At 41.3% G+C, this 22,480-nt stretch overlaps 1 protein-coding gene across 1 annotated transcript in view; it reads left to right on the top strand.

The window, feature by feature from the left end:
• The first annotated feature begins 682 nt into the window (after nucleotides 1-682).
• Nucleotides 683-22,480, top strand: part of LOC104473223 (tropomodulin-2) — a 37,884-nt gene continuing 16,086 nt past the window's right edge. Inside the window, exons 1-3 of the mRNA XM_086757442.1 lie at nucleotides 683-782; nucleotides 10,754-10,962; nucleotides 12,739-12,895. Of these exons, the coding sequence (XP_086613568.1) occupies nucleotides 10,837-10,962; nucleotides 12,739-12,895 (283 nt within the window). The 5' untranslated portion in view covers nucleotides 683-782; nucleotides 10,754-10,836. The remainder of the gene's footprint in view (nucleotides 783-10,753; nucleotides 10,963-12,738; nucleotides 12,896-22,480) is intronic.

Below are 22,480 nucleotides of genomic sequence, written 5' to 3'. Positions count from 1 at the left end.
CTTCTCCTGCAGCCTGTGTCCTGCGCCCTGGCTGTGGCCCAGGCAGGCAGGCTTTGGGCAGAGGCCAGCACACTCCGCTCCGGAGCTGGCTCCCTGGAGCAACACGTCTTGGTGCGGGGTGAGGACCTGCTTGGCCGGTTCACTGAGCAGAGGCTGTGCGAGAGGAGCAAACCACACTCTTCAGGGCCGGCTGCCTGCATGTGCGCCCAGAACCGTCCGGCGCACCTGCCAAAGCCGTGCATCCCTGTGCAGGGAGCGCGAGCTGGACCGCTTGGAGATGGGCATAGGGCAGGGGCGATGGCTGCAGCTCGCAGAGCATCCCAGCCACAGTGCGGTCTGTTGTCATGGGTTCCGTGCAGAGGGCCCACACAGAGGGGGCTGAGGCTACCTCTTGCCAAGGCAAAGGCGACGGGGAATCGACTTCCCCTTGCCAGGGCAAAGGACCCCGGTCAGGGTGCGGGGTAGGGGGAACTTCCATCTGCAGGCTCAGGCAGAAAGAAGAGAAAGGGGTGAGGGAGAGTGGGGGTGACCTGGCCGGGGCGGGCGGCAGGGATGCTGCGGTGGGGCCGGGGAGGCCGCCTGGGGCTGCCGGTGCCCGCAGACCCCCGCGGCGGCTGCCGGACTACGAATCCCAGCGTGCCCGGCAGAACAGGGGCCGCGGTGCGCAGCCGCCGCGCCGGGCACCCACCTGCCGCCGGCGGCGCCGGGCTCGGGGCGCGGAGGGGCGCGCAGGCGGCGCCGGGCGAGGGCGCGCAGGCGGCGAGGGCTGGCCCCGCGGCGGGGTAAGGCGGCGGCCGGGGTCGGGGCCGGGCGGGCTGACCGGGCATCGCCCGCGGGTGGTGGCTCCGCGCACTGCGGGCCAGGGCGGGGCGGGTGCGGAGCATCCCCGCCTGCGGCGTGCGGGAGCCGGCGGGGCCGGCCCGGGCGGCACCGCAACGCCCGAGGCTCCCGCGGCGGGCGGGGTGCCCTGCCCCTCCTGCCTCTTTTAGTTTTGTTTTTTTTTTGTGTGTGTGTGTTTATTTGTTTTTAATAGCGCGTTAACAAGGGAATGCGTTTGTATTTATTTCGATGCGCTCGCCCCCTTTATGTCAGGCGTTAACCGACAGGAATCAGGTGAAGCGATTAAATCCCGTAGGAGAAGGTGGTGTTTTTGTAAAGGCAGACGAGCTGCCCCTCGCCGAGCCCTCCTGCCCTTTGGGTATCAGAAGTACTGGAGGCCGGGGCGGGGAGGGGTCCGAACGCAGATGCCGATGGCAGCCTCGGGAACGGGGTGCGGGTTCAGTACCGTTCAGTAACATTTCCAGGCTCCTGATGAGCAAAATGTGTCCTCAGAACCCGCACGCTGGCATTAGATACTGCACGTGCTCTATTTTCTCATCTTCCGATTACAAAATGATCAGGGCGGCCCTCTGCTAATTCAAAGGGGTTTGCTTGGGTGGAAGCTTTGAGGGAATTTCTGTTGCCAGAGTAAAAATCCACAGCTGATCAATGAGAAACACGTCGAGAAATCTGAGGTCTATAACACCAAAAAATAAATGAAAACTGGTTACATTCACATGACCACCCTGAGCTTAGGAGTAACATAAATTTACGAAAAACCATGGTAACATTGTTAATGATGAAACAAGTTCAGAAATGTATCAATACAAATTTTAAAATGATTGGAAGAAGTGATAATGTATTTATGCCATGAATGATACACTGTGTAGATCTATGCTTTCGAAAACGTTTAGTAGAAGGAGTCTTCAGTAAGACTTTATTGAGTTGTGTATTTGTAGTAAATAGGTGCAGTCTTTCAATTTCTTATGAGAAAGCTTTTCTTTTACTGATTATTCTCAGAAATTGTCCTTGAACTTCCTGTGTTCTGCCCTCCACTTTTGGAGAGAGAAACACGTGATGGGAAAGAAACACCTGGGACCAACTGGCCTCATACTGCAGGCATCTCATCCTCGCATTCCTCACAAGGGATACAGTTATGAGAGAAATGAACTCAAACTCAGGGATGCATGGAGGTGCCTCACTGAATTATGCTAAGGATACTACAGTCTTTTCCGTGTTATTCTGCACCCATTTGCTGCCTAATAGACTGCCTGCCTTTGCTGCGGTGCTGTATGGTGTATAGCTCTTAACTAGCTGCCACTATATGTATATATTAACATCTTTACTATTGAGTAAAAAATGAGTAAGGGTATGTGAGTCATTTCAGTGACTCTGCTGACCTATAGTCCGTAGGTGTCTTCTCTCCCATTCATCTGGCTTGGTTCGATTTGTCTGAACTCAGCCAGTAGCCTCTCTCATCTTGACAATCTAAATAACTTTGTTCAAAATGGTGCACTTTGCTCTCTAGTTGTATAACTTTTCTTCCTTCCCCGAATTATTATTATTTCTAGTATTTTACAACTTCTGGCAAGCCATGTTTATCCATTTCTGCTGTTACTAATCTGCTCTAGGGTTTTTTGCAGCATTCCTAAGTTATTGAATCTCATAGCTGGATGTCCTCCTGTGGCTGGGTGTCCTTTTGACGAAGGATGTGGTAGCTGTGCAGGGTTTTGCACTGAGAGGCGCCAGGTAGCATCCTTTAGCCCCGGGTACTTGCACATGCTAGGTAAATACCGGGGTGAATGCCTACATTCTGCTTACTGACCCTAACACACAAGCGTAGCGGTGGCTTCTGTTTAACAGTGGAGTTTGGTCATCATTATTTGGTGCCACCGAAATCTGTAAACTTATTTTTCAAATCCTTCTTTCTTAGGATTTTTTCAAGGAGCAGCTGGGTCTGAATAGTTCTAAAATCGGGAATACCAGAACAGCGGTAGCACACCATTTGCTATCTGTTGGCAGCACAGGTACAACAATACTTTAAAAAATATTACTTGGCGTCCTTTTTTCCTATTGATGTTTCCAACATATGAAAAACAAACACTAGTGTTGTCTTTCCCAGGACTGCTCTGGTCTATTTCGTTATGAAAATAAAAAGTGTATTTCCAGGTACAATTCCTTCCTCTATTTATTGTTTCAGCCATCAGGATGTGCACATCACAGATGGTTTCTGTTATTGGCTTGGAGCTAAAATTAAAAAAAAAATATAGGTAGTTACTATGTCTCCATACATCATAAGGAGAAAAAACAGCTTAGGAACGATGCAAGAAGAGAGGTGTTTTTTTAAAAGTTATCTAACAGTGATCATTATCAGTGATCATAGTTCTGCGGTCAGTAGTATAAGCTCTTAGCCCAACCTTTGCTTCTCTCTCTGCTGTATTTTCACCTGGCATAGATCGTTAATGTAAAAAATCCACTTAAATGAGTAAGACTGTCCATGGAAGAAGGAATCCATAGCTGTCCAACACTTAATACTTGGAAGACAGTTCAGTTCTTCATCTTGCTGCAGACTTTCCATTTGACCCTGAACAGTGCACTTCTTCCCTCAGACAGGACAGTGAAATGGAGAGGCTTTCATGTGAATGGATGACCACAGCACTTGTTCTCCATGTAAACATGATCAATCAGTGAGGATACCAGAACCCAGCCTTTGGCTTCCTGAGTATGCCTTTTTAGAAAGCTGTGGGTAATTCATACTCCAGTGTATGCTTTGTGTTGCATTTATGGTAGGTGTGCTGATGGCAAGAACTACAATTCTTTACACAACGCAAAATCTGTGAAACTTAACTGTATGACAACACCATTTTCTGAACGTCACAGCTATTCCCATGATGTGTGTCCCTTGCAACCCAAACTATTCTATGATTCTGTGCTACAGGAACCAATTAATCCATGTTCATCTGGGACTACAGAGCCACAGGCTGCTGTGTCACAAGACTGGGACCACGTACGCTGTGGGGCACTGCTCATCAGAGGAGGTACAACCTCTTGTTCCAAGGTAGACCAGCACCTACCTATTGCAGAACCAAACCTGCCGAGCCTGGTAGTTACCCAAAGAGGTTAAAATATCATTGGTGCTCCATAGAAAATCATGAGGCTGTTTTCTTCCAGTTGCTATCAAATGGGCACTTACACTGTTATGCTATCACTTACAACACTGATCAGCACCATTCCTGATAGTCTCAGTCAGCTGTGATATTAAGTCTTTTCCCAGGGACTGTCAGTCCACCACCGCTCGCACAGCCCACAACAAATTGTGGGCGAGGCTGCCATTTCATAGTCCGTTTTATCTGTATAACAAGACTCTGCTCTCCAGGATTTTCAGGCTAGCACTTCACATGGCTCTCAGTTTCAGACAGTAACTGTGTTATGGTTTTATTTTAGAAAAGCTAATTAACCTTGCATGGATTTTTAAATAATCAATTAAGTCCTAAAGATGGAATAAACCTACCTTCCAGTTCCACAAAGTTACCGGTTGCAATGAGTAGAAATAGAAGATGGTTGCTTCATTATTTTATAACTAAAACTTTACACCTCTGTAAACAAGGTGGAGTCCCTCCCTGCAGGAGACACGACAGACAGACAGATGTCTCCAGTCTTTTCCATTTCCTGCTCCTGACACATCACTGGAGCATGAGAGCACCACACAAAATCTCACTAATATCTGTAACCCTTAGGTTTGTTCTGTCATCCTCTTCCTGTAGGTAGGAACTGAGTGACTTAAAGGTTGCTTTTTTTTTTTTTTTTTAGTAAGACTGGCTTGAATCCTCATATAGTAATTGTATTTTAGCCATAATTTTTTAATGGAAACAAGTCTAGTGGTTATGATCTAAAAATATGATGATACCCAGAAACAGGTTATAAATTTGTCAGTCATTGTAAAGAAAATTAATTTCTTCCCAGGACTTACTTTCATGTTTTGAATGGCTATGAATAATACCACTAATGTTATTTTAGAACCAATCAGAAATTAGTTATTATATAACTTCATTCTGCATAACTGAGAGAAGCATTAAAGTTTCATCTTTCTTTAATTGCCAGTGAAAAACCTTTCATGTTATCTGAATCAAAGGGAGTACAGCCCTTTGTATCTGCTATAAATAATGATACATTCATATGGATAATTTTGCAATATACATGGTGGCTATTTTCTTCTAAAGGGCATGATTGAACTTCCATTAAAGTGAATTGATGTCATGCATTTTATTTGCAGAGGAGTTGTCAATCCTTCAGGAAAGCAGCGAGCTGTAATGTAAACTACAGAGTGGCATAAGCATTACCAAGGTTGAGAAAGGCTCATCCAATTATGCGGTGGTATCTGACCACTGAATGCTTATCCTAAAGGTTCAGGCCTAATCTAATATTAGGACAACATAACTGTTAATTGTTTACCAGTCTCTATATGGGACTGAACCAGTTGCTAGGAACAGAATATGAAATAACCCTACATTAGCCCTGGGAAAAAACCAGCATTTTAAATACATAGGGATTTTTAGGGATTCTTGGCTACAGTATGACAAAAGATGGCAAACTGGGCTGGCAATAGAAGAGGTTTGGGCCGCATCATTACTCGCCCAGAGCCGGCCCTGAGCTCAGTGTCATATGCAGCTGAGCACTCTCCCCCCCAGCCCCAGGGACGCCCTCTCGAGGGACCCAGTTCCACAAATCCTTAAACAGGTTATTCGCTTTGATTCCCCAAGTGATCATGCTGCGTCCTGGACGGAAAGGGTTAGAAAAGGTGACTAAACCCGAGCAGTTCAGCGCTCCTTATGTCGTGAGTTCATCAGAAGTTATTTTGGGGAAAGAGGCAAAAATGTTGGGGGATTCTAGAAGACCAAATTCTTTTTTTACAGATCTCTTCCATTTTCTACATATGTGAGTTTCTTTCTTGTGTTTACTGTCCCTATCTACATAAGGACCTGCAGCTAATACCATTTTCATCATACACAAACCCCCCAGTTTCATCATCCTTCACTGTATGTTCCTATCATACTCCTGTGCTGAGCTGGCCCTAGTGCATCCTTTCTAGCTTCTCTGAGATTCCTGAACCTCCTAGTTCAAAACCAAGAGGAAATTTTGTACCACAAAACATGATCTCTGAGTATATATCTCCCATATGTTCATGGTTAGAAAGTATGTATTGGTCTTGCTTTTTAAGAATAAAATAAAAAAGGAACCTTATTTGTAAACCAAATAAGGAAGTATTTATGAATTTTAAATTTTTTCCTTAGAATTTGAGCTTTCAACAACCCAGCCTTATTTTTCAGTTCCCAGACAGCAGAGAGGTCCCCTGTCTGGCATTAACTCTATTGTTGGGAGCACTCCATTGCCTGGGCAGTGCGGGACAATCACCCTCCTTCTACGGAGCATCTGCTTGTGTTGCACAAACACTGCTCTTAATCATAACGGCCCCAATCCTATTTATTTGGTCCAGTATCAATTTAACTTGGGATTTAGTCCACCTGTTTCTTATTTTCATGTTTAGCTACTCAAAACTATTTAAAGAAAGGGAAGAATTTGTCCACATTTACAGATCAGTTTCACAGCTATTGTTCAAAACACAAGTATTCACCACTGCGGACACAGAGACAGTTTAAAATAGATCATGCATCAGGATTTCTTTTGTAAGCATCAGTTGCCGTGATTTGCAAAAGTGAGAACAATTTATTGTTTCTGATTATATTAAAAAGATTTTTTTTTTGTATAAAAATGCAGACTATGTTGGATTATTTCCCATTCAGTACATCTCTTTACTTAGTAAATGCACATTGCCATGCAGCTGCATTCTTAGCTTGTACACACTATCAAAAGCTAGAAATTCAAATAATCCTTATTACAATATTCTTGTCTCTACAGAAGACAATGTCTCTCAGAGACATTGTGTTTGTCTAGGTGTATAGCCTGTATTTTAGACGAGTGGGACCTCTCTGGCGTCTGACATTAATTCAGCAGAGGATTGACTCCATCTCAGAAATAAATATCTGTATCAGCAGTAGAAAATTGTGACAGTGTTATTGTATCAGCAGAAACTACAGCCTAGCTACTCTAGAAAACGCTTTCAGTAGTGTATAAGGATGATAACCAAAAACTACTTTTGGAACACAGCAAAGTTAGAGGACTTATAGCACAGCAGGTGTTGACTACATAGAGCAATGATGATTTTATGCAGGCTGGCTAACGACACCGTTTTTGTCTTTAAAAATGTAGTTAGAATCCTGACATTGACAGGCGTGGGGGAAAAAGCTGCCCCAAATAAAATAAAAGTACATATTTCTTTAGATGTAAGCAAAGATAAAAATATAGCAATGGAGTCTTTGAAGCTCACTGCAAAACATCTGTGCTCCACAAAGATTTAAAAGAGCGCAGGGTTAGCAGAAATGCTGCTTTTTGTAGTTCTGCACTGTCCTGAATCAGCACAGATTTTACCTGTTGGGCACCTAACAGCGTGCTCTGCTGTTTAACAGGGGGTATTTGAGCCCACGGTGAACTGCGATGCTCTGTATTGAAACTAAATGGAAAGAACAATGGGATTTGTGCTTCTTTGTTCCTTACTCTCCTTATTCACTCTTCCCAGTAAGTTTGAAGGGAAATTCTGTAGTCTTACCCACGGTCCCTCATTCTGCTTCCTTCAGTGTCCCTGATACAGCACAACATTCAACAGCGTGTCGCCTCTGCCATCAGATTGAACATCTCCTCTCTACTGTGTGGGAGCTGTGGGTTAGTTGCGATTGCTTTTTTAACTGATTAAAGTTTGGAGCATGTTTGTTTCGTGCAGTAATCATAACAAAGGAAATCCAGTGGTTACAATCTGTAAAAAGTAAACGGTATGTGCACACTCAGGAAAGTCAAACCACAATAAGAAGCAGCCCAGACAGCATATGGCCCTGTTTACATACACAACAGAAACAGTATGAAATCCAATTAGGAAGGTGGAGATTGTGATCATTACATTAGACAGCAATTTCCAGAGTATGCGAACGCAAGGCTTCAGCATTTCCTTCTCAGGCTGAATGGTGCTGAATTGCTAGATTTATCTCATTCCTTGGTTTCTGATAATGTGATTGTGCTGAAAGGTCAAGAGAGAGCATAAAGCCAGGACACGAACGACAGGCATTTCAGCAGAGCTTTACCAGCCTGTACGGCAGGGTGCAAGCTCCAGAAAAGCTTTACTACTTACAGGGATTGTGGACAAGGAAATTCCCTAAGTGGTGTCTTTTGCTTTTGTACAGTCACAGAAGAGTTGTGAACGGGAAAATATAATGGAAATTTCTGTTGCAAATGTATGCGTGCAAGAAAAGCATGATTTCCAGTTCTTCCATGCATCACTGGTTTAACAAGGGTTATCCAACATAGTGCTTCATGCTGTGAGAGAAGCTGGACTCATACATCTTTAATATCTGGGTCTGTATTTCTGCTGCACATGGTCAAATATTTTATCTTCCTAATAATTAAAAGCAAACAGTTACGATATTGAAAACTGTCACATGTTGAAAAGTGTGTCCTGGCATGTCTTCCTTCTATGGCCAATCACTTAGGTGATTCACAAAGAAATCAACAACGCCTGGTACACAGAAATCGTCCTCTGCAGTGGACCCATGAGCAGCTGCATTCCACTTTGCAAACCTTTTAACAAAAGCCATTACATACATGGTCTTCCTGATACCGGTAAAATAATTCTTAGCTGCGTTCCCTGGTGGGAATCGTGCAGTGCCACACAAGCGAGGGAGAGGTACCGGTACCAGGCGTCCGGCACAACGGGAGTGCTGAACCTCAGCCAGGGAAACCGTTTTGTACTCTTACAATATTTAATTACCCTAACCTTGGGATTACATTTCTGTCTTTTCTAGGGATGCGATTAAACTCTAATAAAATAACCATTTAAACCGTTAACTAGAGTTTTAAAAAGCTCTAATCCCCTCAAAGAAATGTTTCAGCCCCGTTAATGACTGCTAGCTGCAATGTTACGTGTTTAATGAGTTTATCCAAAGAAACTTGGAGAAGGCGCCCGACGCCTTGTACAGAAATGTTGTACTGCAGCTGAATTTGTTTTTACAGTTTAAGCAAATATGCTTATCACTTTTAAAGAAAATGCTGTCATTATTTAAGAAGTAGTTTTGGTAACAAATTGTATCAATTAAACGTATGCAGAACCAGTGTTCTCTTTAAGCACCAAGTACACAAACACCTTAGCTCTTTTCAACTTTTTCTGCCAAAATACCTCTCACACTTATCACATATGATAGAATTTTGATTATGTAAGAATTTCTCACAACTATTTTAACTTTGTGAAACATCAGATGCTGAATAACTTCCTAAAAGAAACTTGCCATGTAAAGAACAGTTGAATTCTACCATGACATTTGGAACGGTGTGACAATGATGTCATCCTATGAAAACAGGGACAACAAATACAGCAGTAATAAGGAAAAATGAGAATGTACAGGGGAAATAATGCTTTTTCTTGGAATAGGATGTTTAAGTGTTTTAAGTCAAGGCTTACTATGCCTTGCAATATTCATAGAATTACAGATTTTTCAAATTTGTAATTCTACTCATTATTCTCTTCCTCTTCTACAGGTGGCCGATTTCTAGGCTTTTCAATAATAGAAAAATGAGATATGTTTTAATATTCAGCATTTTAATAGTGAAACTCTAAGGAAATGCAACATTTTCATTTGGATTTTGAATAAAAGGAAAATAAAGATCAGGCTTCCAGCTCATATGAAGAGCGATAGAACCCGCATGGATTTTGTTAGCTTACAACAAGTGAGGACCTGGCCAAAGGAAATCAGAGCTTGGGTTGATACATAAGCCAGATGTATGTGCCAGTTGGCTGGTTTCCATATCAACTATAACTTTGAAATTTGTGAATGCAAAAACTCAGCTGTTAACTGCACAGCTAGCTGTGTAATTTGGAGAGCTCTGGTGCTGGTGTGGGAAACTGGGCAGACTTGGGAGGGCTGGAGTACAGTTAAAGTCCCAGGTAATGCTGTTTCAGATCCATATTAACTCTCTTTCGCTCCATCCATTTACAGGCAGATTCTGGCTCTCAAATTGGTCTGGACAGGGAAAAAAGAGCAAGTAAAGACAGAGTCCTTCATTGTATGACAATGACTATTGTAGCCATGCGAATGACACTTTCTTGTTACTGATCGGTTGGGATCATCAAACAAGGAACCACATTCAAGTTTGAAAATGTAAAGAGTTTGTGAAATACTAAATCTGTATTTTTTTCATGACTGTGTTTTGAAGGCCTGCAGGTGCCCCGTGCAGCAGACTAATTTACAGATGATCTTTGAAGCTATAAGTAGCATATCCCCACTGCAAGAATTCTTTTGATGATAAGTTCTATCATTTGTAGCCAAAAAATTTGAAATAAGACTACCAACCAGCATACTTCAAAGCTGCTTAGGTAACCAGAATGTCCTAAAAAGCGAGCCAAGACAATGCAGGTAAGCCTTCAGCCATCAGCAAAGCTGGGATAAAATAGAATACCTCAAGGCATAACATTTTATTTCTTGTTTGTCAGCGTTGGACTGTTTCCTGTGACTCTACCACTTTCTTTTGCCTTTAGCCAAAAGAACAAGCAGATACTGCTGTTTCTAAGTAAATTAAATAAAATAGATTTATCTCAATAGAAAAGGGTAAGTTCCCAATGTTTTTTCTTTTCTGTCTCAAAGCTTCTCTTTGCTGCTGCACCCATGAGGTCCCTGAGCATACCGTACCCTTCCTTGCTATTCCTCAGCAATAGCATTGCCAGGACATCTTCTGCTTTATTGTCATTAATAAAGTGTAAATGTGACTCTCAGCATGCAGGCTCTTCAGGACTATTACCAGCTAAACGAAGATACTCATAACGCTTTATTGTTAACAGTGAGCGAAGCCGCAAGAAGCTCAGTACTCCTGGATGGTGGAAATCTTGAAGAGCAGCATCAGTCGAGCAGTGCAGCAGGAGCCATGTCTCTGCCCTTCCGAAAAGAGTTGGAGAAATACAAGAATATCAATGAAGATGAAATACTCAGCAAACTCTCGGAGGATGAACTGAAACAGCTAGAGCATGTTCTTGATGACCTTGATCCTGAGGTTAGTAATGGGGACGGGGGGGATCACAGTTCAAAAGCTGCCCATTATAAATGCCTCATACTGCAGCATTTTGTATTTGTATTCTGTTACAGCAAAGGATGAGCAGCTCAGCTAGGGACATTTGGTTTTATTCCTGCTGTGATGTGCTACAAGTGTGTTCTTTCTCTATTTAGACACGAGCTTGTCTGCAATCTACATCTTTAATCATGTTTGTACACTGCAGCAGGATGAGGAGCTTTTTATGGCTGCTATTTCCGAGCACACCAATAAACAAACAAACATAATGTGTGTCTGTGAAGATCAGCTCTTTAGAACTTCTGAAATCTGTTGACTCTGTCATTCAGCACAGATATTTTTAGCTGTAGAGAATATATTTAGGCACGATTAAGAAAGTAAGATTCAGCTACACAACTGTCATTTTCTGGAGAGCAAGGATAATTTGGATACTTGAAGGCACTCTCACAAAGAATCTAAAGATCTCTGGCCTGGGAACCACTTGGTCCTACAACAACGAGGTTACAGTCACAAGCACACTGGTTGGGAATTCTGACTCCACCTGCCCCAAAAGCTTCCAAACTGATATAGGAGTTTGAAAACTGGCAGGTAAACTGGCAGATAAAATTGGTTCACTCTGGAGACAACATACATTTGAAAAATCACAATAAATTAAAGCTTCTAGCTTTAGAGCACAAATTTATCTGGAAATAAAGGGTGGGCTTTACTGTTCTCTCTCTTCATGCTGCCACCTCCCTCGCTACTACCACTTCAGCAGTGCATTTTCTGGTATTTTCAAGTATCTGGCATCTTAAATAGAGACACAGAACTTTAAAAAAAACCAATCAACCAAACAAAAAAAAACCAAAAAACCCAACAACCAACTACAAAACAAGCCATTGTACACGTGTAGCCAAGCTACATACGTACAATAAATTTGTAGCACTCTGGGCACATTTGTGCATGCACAGATGAAGTGTCTAGCGACTCGAGTTCACTGGTTGTGCTCAGGATTCACTGGATATTTGCTGTAGATCACATTTACTGTGTGTGTTCTGGCCAACGATGAAATGTTTCTGCAGTACTCTGGGGCATCTTCAACGCATTTGCTTTACTGCACGTGCGCTGCAAAGTCCATGTACCTGAATTCCTTTCTGGGATTTCCTGGACTGAAATGTGGGAGCCTTATGCATCTTCCTATATTATGGGATGGAGATGCAATCCCGTGGTCAAGTAGCTACATGTTTAAAGTGAGGCTTCATCTGCTTGCTTCCTGCATACTCTACATAGCTGAAGTCCACATAATTCACCAATTACTTTCTATGCGTGCCATTCATTTCTGAAGTCCAAGAGACATCTACATTAGACCAAAAGGAATTTTTGAAAAATTGAAAAGAGAGAGAGAAAAATGGGGAGGAAAAAGAGTAAATTAAGAGAAGAAAATGTATAGAAAACTTATCCCAGTTTATTTACCTGGACTGCAAACTCTGTGGTTATAATCTGTGAACGCAAAGGACTTTGATCTCGTTTAGTTCTTTGGTGTTATGATTGTAAATATGGTTAATAAAAATATTAACAAGTGGTACAATCAAGAAGCCTGGAAGATATACTAGTTTTCAGTGGTTAAATTTAGGTAATGTGTGTTGCTGCTGTCACCAAAGGGCATTACGTGAGGTAACATGCAACTATGGTTTAACTTAAAAACCAACAACATTGAAATGAAATTTGGAACACTATATGAAACACCCTCATCTCCGTTACATGCTTCCCTCTCTTTCACAGAATGCCTTGCTTCCAGCGGGATTTCGGCAAAAGGACCAGACCACTAAACCTGCCACGGGCCCTTTCGACAGAGAACGCCTGCTCTCATATTTGGAGAAGCAAGCACTTGAGCACAAAGACAGAGAAGACTTTGTACCATTTACAGGCGAAAAGAAAGGTATTGTCCATCTTTGTGTCGCTGTTGAGTAACAGACTGCCTGAGCAGCCTGGCCTTTTTGTGGAATTCTCTGGGACAAAGGAGGTGGGGGCTGTTACCGCGCAGGGTGAAGCTCAGCAGTCGGATTTGGAGCTGCTGTAGCAGGAGCTGGAGCGGTGCTCAACCTTGCTGCTCTGGAGTTAAAATTGCATATATAACCAGGCCGTTGGTGGGTATGGGAACATGTCAACTCCAGTCCAGCAAAGGGCTCAATCAGCAGCTCCCAGATCAGCAAATGCCTCTATTTGCAGTCAAGGATGGGCCAGGGTGGCCTCGCTAGCCTGACGGGGACTATTCCCACATTAAGCGTTAGGCGCATGCAAGGGTACTGTAGTGGGGGAGAAGTTTAGGAGGAAAAGTATTAAATGCCTTTCTAAGTAAGTATTGCCTACAGTTGCTGTGAATAACAGCTTAGGGAATACACTTACAAAAAATAAGTATTTTTCCACTTGTTTACTAGCACATCTGGCAATGCTATCCATGCAGACAGTTTCTCTGCTTCCCTTTGTCCTACAGCTACAGGAAAAAAAAGGGAAAAACAGGAAAACCTAATTCTAATCATTCTAACATTGGTAGGATAACCTTAGGGCAGGAACAGTCATATTTTTAAGCGAACAATGTTCCTTTAGCACTATTATCTCCTTTTCCTCGTTTATATACAGAGGATAAAAATGCCTACCTCAGGCCACCTCTTCATTCAAGAAGGAACTCATTGTATCTGGGTCCATTTTTGACCATTTGATGAATTTGCCATTATTTCAATGGGATTTGCTTAATGGAAAGCAGATATTTCAAGAAAGTGCAACATTTTTACTTTACGTATCATTATCAAAGATATAAAATGTTATCTGCAGGCCAAGAGTTGATACTGGCATTACATGGTGTTCTCATTCTTTGAAACAATGGTTTTAGACAAACAAGACCGTTTTCAGCTTGATTTGATGGATGTGTTATTTTATCACGCAGCATATTCTTTAATCTACTTTATTTTTTCTGTCATATCTCGCACCCAGTGCTATTCACAGGGTTGATGCTGAGCCCACTGAAACGCAGTGACACTGCAGTGACACTGCTGGTAGCAGGAGTGATCAAGCACATACTGAACAGAAAAGAAAACAGTTTATTGTACTATGAATTTATTATCCATTGTTTCCCTGTTCCAGTCTCCTACACACCGCAGTGTTACCAGTACGAGTTACTACTTGCAGGTCTCTGCGTATTTATACCAACACCTTCAGTCAGGTCTCACCTCACTGGTATTTACTGACTTAGGGCTAAGACTTTGCACTTTGCACTGCCGTCCTGCTTGAGATCTCCAAACATGCCTGAGACATAAGTACACAGAAAACCAGCAGTGCGTGGAAGTTCCTATACCCATGGGACCAGCACTTGATCTCTACAAAACTAATCCCTGCATTGTCCATGCCGGTGTTATTGTACGCACTGACCTGTTTATTCTATTTCACTTGTCTTTTGATGAGGCTAAAGCAGGATTATTCCTATATTTGCTTCCAGATGCTCTTAAAGTGTTTATTAGTGCTGCTTATTAATTCCTGCTGTCTCTGGTGTGGAAGTACCCCTGCTTTGCAAACACAAATAACCACACATGTCAATCTGCCCTCAGCACAGACTGAATTCAGCCATGCTAGCATTTAATTCTATTCTTATTTTGGTTTTTGAGTCACTGTGATCATTTACTTTAAAATTACAATTTTACAAATTTTTAAGAATTATCACAATTATAAGGTTATGACAGCATTTTAGGCTAAGGGAATTATTCCCTTAATTTTTCCTGTTCCTGGTACAACATCGATTCAGTAGCGGCTTTAGCAGATTAAGCCAGAAGAAAACAACCACATGTTCTGTGATTTTTGCAGTCATTTTACAATTATAATCTAAACAAAAAGAATTCTACTAATTTTTTCTTTGAAGTCAAAGGCCAAATACCTTGAAAATACCTCTTATTTCTCTGCCAATATTAGAAATAACTGAATTAATCTGAGATCTGTACACCTGATGAGGTTCAGTAGTTTCACAAGTGAGAACTGGATGAACAGCACAGCGACATTTTTGTGCTGCTTTAAGGGAACTGGCTTTGAGAAAGAACCTGTTTATTTTCAGCTTAATTCCATATTGGTACTTTCTTCTGCCTTCTGACTCGGCAGGAGGTGTCCTACGAAAAGATGACCAGACTTCAAGCACTGGGCTTCTCTGTCTCCTTTTCTTGTTCTCCTTCCCCCTTGCTCCACACTGCAAAGACTTCTTGCAGAATCTGAGCCTTATAAAACATGATTGAGATCATCACTTGCCAAATATACTGAAATCTTCCTATGAACTGTATGCTAATTCTGCTAATTGGGTGAATCTGGTGAAACACGATGAGTGTCACGTAAAGGCCATGCGTGGCTGGCTCTGGATCTTAGAATCCGTGCTCATAAGTGCGGCAGTACTTATTTTGACAAATTCAGTTGAAGAGACGATAACAGAATGACTGTATTAAAATATTAATGACTTGATTTTCATTTATACTAAGATATTTTCTGTGCAAGGAAATAGAACAATCTTGCAAAGACTTTTCCAAGATACGATACTACATGCTAGATTTAAAGTCACTCTAATTAGAGAATAATTAGTATTACTCCAAAGCTTAGTAATTAGTTCTGGGTAAGTAATTTACATTTCTAAAATGTGTCTTCAAAAGAAACTAAATAAGAATATCTCTTGAGGAAAAGCTTTTTCTTTACCTTCTGCATGTTGATGGTCTCTAAGGTGTATTTAGAGATTGGTAAACGTTTATATTATTATAGATGCCTGTTTAAATGATTTATATTATAGCACCGCTATAATATAGCCATACTGTAAATAGTCCCCAGTTAATTTTACACTAATTCTGCTAGTTAAAAATGATGTTCTGGGGCAGCTCCACAATGCATCCAGGTGTGTATAATTAGAAATGGGAGGTGCTGGATGTCAGTGTACCATTTGGCACTATTTACCATCTGAGAATATTTGTGTGTCAGTAGGATTAAAATATGTCAAGTGTTGTTTAAGCTTTTGTCACTGTTTTGTCCTTTGATATTTTTCTGCCACTGGGAAAGCATTTATTTTTTTCAAATTTAGGAAGTGAGATGCTTCTACCAAATGGTAAGTGACATATCTACCAGTTCCTGTGTTTATCATGCAAAGCTGATACGGACTTGAAAATCCAGTGTGAGCCAAAAAGAAGGTGGCATTTAAAATATCCTTCTTCCAGAATAGTCTGTGACACATCATTATTGTTTATCTAGTGTCTCTGCCTCTCTTTTTTTTTTTTGTGTTAGTGTTTTATTGGAGAGTTCCTGACCAAAAAGCAATACCAAGCAGCTGCTGAAGGACCAAATTCAGTTGCCTGTGTTGGTCTCTATATGCTGAACACAACCATCAGGTTTTGATTGTGCTGGAAAACAAGCCAAAACAAATTCCAGAGCTGACGGGGATATTCTGAGTGGTTGAATCACAGGAAGCGTTAAATATGAGCTCAAGGTGGGGGGCTGGTCGTGCGGGGAATTGCCTTGTTTTTAATTGTAATTGTGGTTTTGAGAGGTTGGAAATGTTTGGCAAAAACAATTGAACGTATGGCATGCATTAGGGCTTTGGTACTCTGCCATATTTCAGCTTGTTAACGTACTACATTAATTGCTGTAAAAAAAAAAAAAAAAGGTTTTAAGCCTGTATGGGATAGCACTCAAATTTCAATGAAAACCCAAGTTTTGCGCTGAACCAAGGCCAGAACGAGCCCAATTTTTTCAGACCGCTTTACCCCACATCTTCCCTAACACAGGCCAGGGGCGGGTACTTCGTGTGAGTGTCCCCATGGTGAGTGTTTGCTCCCAGTGTGATGTGCAAAAGATCTGGTGGTTTTCAGGAACTGTTGTGCAACACAGCTGTTCATCAGCCGTTCCCACAAACGGAGCGTTCGCTATTAATGAGCAATGGAGGTATAGGGAGTTAGGGCTGATAATTGTAGCCATAGTGATTGGCAGTTTGTAAGTGTTTATTTTATGTATTTTGGATTAGTTCCCACTTAGGACAGATATTCCAGAAATCCTTTCATGGAACCTGGTGATCTACAGAAGTTACTTAGACCAGCCCTCTGCATTTAACACATACAGCTGGAACAGCTGGTTATCACACTGTGAGGCCTTTCCTGGATCATTTTCAAGTTCATAAAAGGTCCAGGAATAAAGAGAAAAGGTGGAGAAAGTAAGGGACAGTGCAGGTACAAAATAATGAAGAGCAATTGTCAATGCTGCATATTTTCTCGTACTGGACGCGGTACGTACGTCTGATCTCAGTTAAGATCGGAGTACTACTGTAAGACAAACAAACTATTTACAACGTTTCTGCTTTGTTGCAGTGGTTCTCTTAACTCCATGATACTAATGAAACATAATTGAAAAAAGTTCTGTTGTTCTGAAATACCGTTAGATATGAAAAGTTGGCTATGCCATTTTTAATTGCTCTAAGGACTGCTGTTTCAACCCTTTACCACTATCCCTGTTTTCTACAAGGTCTTCCACTCCTTGCCAAACCATTTCATTTTGGATCCAATCCAGTTCTCATCAAAGTCATGGAAAAACTCCAGTGGGTTGGACTATTACTGCTTGTGGCTGGAAAGGGAAGGGGAACACGCTTGTATGTGATTAAATACTAACATTTTTAGCCAACTGATAAAAGCGAAAAGGAAGAAAATAAGGATGATTAAACCAGAGAACTTTTGGCCAAGCCCATGTTTTCAGTCGCTCTGGCAGAGACCATCCATCTTGCGTGCAGTGCTGTGTCAAGCAGAGTATCAATAGGCAGCACTGGTAATAATGACAGGCATTTTCAGAAGGTCAAAACATTGGAGTCGGTGCTAATGAGTTCCAATTGCAGCTTCTCTAACAGACTCTATCTAAAAACCTTAGGGTTTAGTTTATAGACACGATAGCTTTCTTGGATTGGCAAAGGCAGTCTTTTCACCCCCAACACTGAAATGGTTTGTTTAAATTTTTGCCACCTTCTTCCTGTTCTTCAAGACTTTAATTTAGAACCGATGTTTGTCTCTTAAGGCACTGAAAGTGCCGCAGTTGCTGACAGTAACGCCTCTAGCCAGTGCCTTTCACTGCTTGCTTTTGTCAGACCCTGTTTTAGTTGCTCATGACTCTGCCAGACTCGCACAGTTCACACTGAAATTTCCCATGCTGAGAGTCCGCCTCAGGCTGAATTTTTGGAAAGTGTCAGCAAAAAGGACTCAGCTGTTTCCAAGAACAAGATTAGGAGAAAACACATTGTTTTAGCCATCTAAAGTAAATTTTTCCAGCTGTTTTTTTATGAGCTGCAGTGCCTCCATGCTTTGAAGAGGGGTCTTGAAATGTGTGCCCTTTGCGATCCCCAGGGAAATACACTTGAACTGGGCATCTTCAAAATATTGTACTTTCTTGTACATCCAGTTTGTTACACTGTTCTCCAAATATTCCCCCTGCCGTGACTATTAGTCATGTCCTCAGAGCTGTGACAGCCCAGCAGCGCCTGAACAGATCTGGCGTGGCTGGCTGGAGGGTGCTGGGGCTGTGCAGGACACTCTTTGAAATTGCTCACCTGAGAGGCCACTTTCACCCCAGAACCAGGGGCAGGGAGACTCTGCTGCTCTGACAGAGCTCCCTTCCCTTTGGAAGGGCACTGCAAAGCGGGAAAAAAAAAGAGGAAACAGCCAGCAGAGAGGTAGAGGGATTGGTATGCGAGGAGCTGTACGTTCAGGATGAAGGACTGGATGTGGCAGCTCTGGGGAAAGGAACTGTAGAAGAGAGCAGTGGTAAGGGAGAGAGGCAGAGGGAAAGGAGGTGGTGAGAAAGGTCAGGATTCAAACAGCAGGACCAGGAGGCACAGGGGATGGGAAAGGCATGGGGGGCCATGAGCAAAGGAACGATGGCGAGGGATACACAGAATGGGAGAAGAGAGGAACATAACTAGCGTGGCATCTGGCTTTGCCTAAGTTTCAAGGTTCTTTGATATCTCTGAGAACCTGAAGCCCAGTGGCACAGCTTGTCTCTCCTCCTCCTCTGCTGCCATTCCACATCAGAAATAAGAGCTTTCTGCTGCTGTTGGTGAGGCAGGTTAATCCAGAGGACTGCTGAGAGCTACAGGGATCCTAACCATTGTGATGATCCATGTGAGGGTCTGATGAAATTCTGAGCTTCCTTCTGTTTTAAAGATTATAGGTTGGCTTTTATTTATTTTGTTTGAGAAAGTGTACTTTTCAGAAGAATTCTTTAACAGGTATTGCTAAGGTGGCAGAATCATAGCAGACTGATCAAAGTCAAAGCTGCTGCTGCAATTTAACTTTGTTCCTTGTGTATATGCACAACAGATCTAATAACTTTGGAAAGCTTAACTTTGCAATGTTGCTATTCCACTATCATAATTTTTAAGCACAGAATATGCAGACACTAATCCAAGAGCAATTCTGATGCTGCATTTTAATTACTGCTAGCTTTCAGCTTCACGCTTATTTGAACTTGGCCCGTTTTCTTCATAATAATAAAATTAATTCCTGGTAAGAACTAATTTAGCACCATTTTCGTAGAACTTCATAAAGGAGCGTAAGGAGGCTTCAAAAAGAAAAGAATAGTGCAAAATGGAAAAAGTGAATCAAGTGCCTGTGATTTATGCAAGGCAGATTTCCAAGATTATTGAATTTCACTTCTAAGGTCAGTGTAGCGTTCTGTGATTGAGAATAAACAGGCACTCACTGTAGTCAGGGAGTCACTGAAAAGTAGGAAGTAAGAAGTGTAACCAGATATTTTCTTGAAAGTACAACAAGCTGAACCATAGCTTATAGGAAAAGAAAGTTCATTATTGTTTTACAGTCATAGCAGAAAATGCATTTGTATTATAAAATGAAGTAACTATTCTTAATGAAACAGATTTTAAATAAACGGATATTTTTACAGCTAGTATAAATGGGTTTATTGCTCTGTGCTTTGTTGTGTTTTGACTTGTTCAAGGTGTGAATAAGTACTAAGTATTTGTACTAAATAAAAATGGTGGCAATTTATATTTATTCACAAAAGTCTGGTGACACAAAAAAAGAAGACAGAGAGAAGACATACCACAAATGATGTTTCCAAATGCTGTAACCTATAAATGAAGATGAAATCCTCAAAATGTTTTTTAGATTGGACACACTAGTAAAATCCTACCAACTATGCTATTCAAATTCAATTTTTTTTCCCTTTAAATAACAATGACCAAATAAACTTACTTCAGGAAAAATACACTTAAAGTAGCTTCCTGTTCAGTTAATACATTTTCCTATAGATGTGCAGATGTGGTTGTGCAGTTAACTATTATTGCACAAGGAGATGGAGGTAGGGATACGTCTCATCTCCTTGCCTCACCTGGACATTGCTTTAATGGGGGCATTTGCACAGTGCAGGGAACCAAGAGCTTGCTGAAACCAAGTGGCACAATTATCTCTAGGGTTTTATGACTGTACACAGTGTATTTCTTTTTTTTTTAATAGAATTTGCTTTCCTTTTATCTCTCTCTGTATTTCGGTGTCTCTCTGTAGTCCTTTTTACACTGAATCCTTCTTCTCTTGGGTTTTCAATGAAATTTTTGTCTCTGAGCATCTTTTGAATCAAACATGAACCATATCATATTTCAGTTTGAAGAGAAGTTTTGCAGTGTGTGAAAATGAATACGTCTGCTGTTAGACTCAGCCAGGACAAATCTCAGCTCGTTCACAGTCAGAAAGTCCCCTGGGTTCTAATGAGCCGCCTCAGACATCATTCAGGTCACCTCAGGCACTCATCCCACTTTAACGCAAAGAAGGGGAGAATTGCATTAACTTATGCTTAAAATTTCATGTTGAAAAAAAGCACTTTGGATTCCAGACATTTTGGGTTTCTATGCATGCATAAAAATAAAATTATATTTTAATGCTTCCTTTTTTTTTTTTTTCTGAAACTGAATTTTGTTTTGCAGTTAAACACAAGAATATATCATTTTTGTACATCAGTGTGGTTACCTTAGTGTTGTTAACACTGATGTAGCTCAAGTATGATATGTATAAACATAACTTCTGTCACTGTGTTTTTCATTGGCAGAAAATTAAGGTTTTACTATTAAGACTTAGCACAGAACATTAGCGTATTCTGGAGGCAAAATGTAACACAGCCGACATTAATTATACCACATGGAATGCTCTAATGAAGTACCTTCTAAAATACAGTGTGAATATAAAGAGCACCAAGAGCAGCAGCCTTTCTTCATAAATCTCACTTTAAAATAATAAAATGTCACTATTCTTCCAAGGCTTCTTCCAAATAATAAATTTTAAATTCAAGCTGGACCATTGAAACAAGCAAGCCACAATCCATATTTTATTTTGTCAGTGAATTTCGTGATAGCACTGTGTAATGAATTTACAGCATACGGATGTAGGACTAGGAAGGACCTCCTGAATCTTTAAACTCTGTCCTTAAAATAACAAAGGAAAACTGGTTGACAGCCACCTATAAACACAGACACACAGTTTTGCTCTTGGTGGACAGGTAATAAATTCCTAATAATGCGCTAAATGCATAAGCTCTTCTAACCTCTATCTGCTATGCTACAGCATCTCTTCACAGCGGGATAATGTAAAAGAATGTTCTTATCTAGGTAGCACAAAAAAGAACATTTTTAAAACGCCACTGGACGCCAGCGAGACCCACATATATTAAAGATATATATTACCATCTTTGACATGACCTTGCCCCTTTAAATATTTCATATAACCAGTAACAGAATTTTTTTCTAAAACATTTGCCAAGAATGCTTTAAATGAAACTATCATTGGGAGTCATAGACACATTTAAAAAGATTTGGGCTGTCATCCAAGAATTACATATGCCTGAAACAAATGCTTAAAAATTGTATTCCTATATTTGTGAACTGCACAGAAAAAGTATGAGCCTGTACTGGTTTCCATTACCCCTGGATTTCTTGCTACACAAGATACTTGGCCTACCCACATCCAAAGTCCATAGAGAAGGACCAACTGTAACACACACCCTGTCCAGTTTACGCAAGATTTGAGGTCCTGTGTCCCCTTACAATACTATGTGTGACAGTATGGACTTCTGTCGGTATTTGGTAACAGTCTGGCTGGGGTTTGGGTCTGTGAGGAATCACTTGCTCAGCTGGCACCAATCTTGGTCAGTGGTGTCTGGAAGCTGCTATCCAACACTTCCAATTAGGTGGTAGTACAGAGAGAGTCTGAAATCTTAGCACTTGTGCTGTTATGAAATCTGGAAAGCATGACTCATCTATCTTCACAGAGTACTTCTCACCCCAAATTTCCCCTTGACTTTTGTTTGATGTTGCTGGGATGGCTCTCTCTGATTCATATCACCCAGGGCATCGTCAAAGTGAAAATTATTCTTACCTTTGTCTCTCAAAGGCTTTTATCTTCTAGAAGCCTCTTCTTGAAAAATGACTTACTTTAAATATCACATGAAAAATGAATCATAATCTGATACT

Source organism: Chlamydotis macqueenii, chromosome 12, assembly GCF_036417535.1.
Source record: "Chlamydotis macqueenii isolate bChlMac1 chromosome 12, bChlMac1.mat, whole genome shotgun sequence".
Classification (NCBI taxonomy): Eukaryota; Metazoa; Chordata; class Aves; order Otidiformes; family Otididae; genus Chlamydotis; species Chlamydotis macqueenii.
This window is presented reverse-complemented; position numbering and strand designations above follow the sequence as displayed.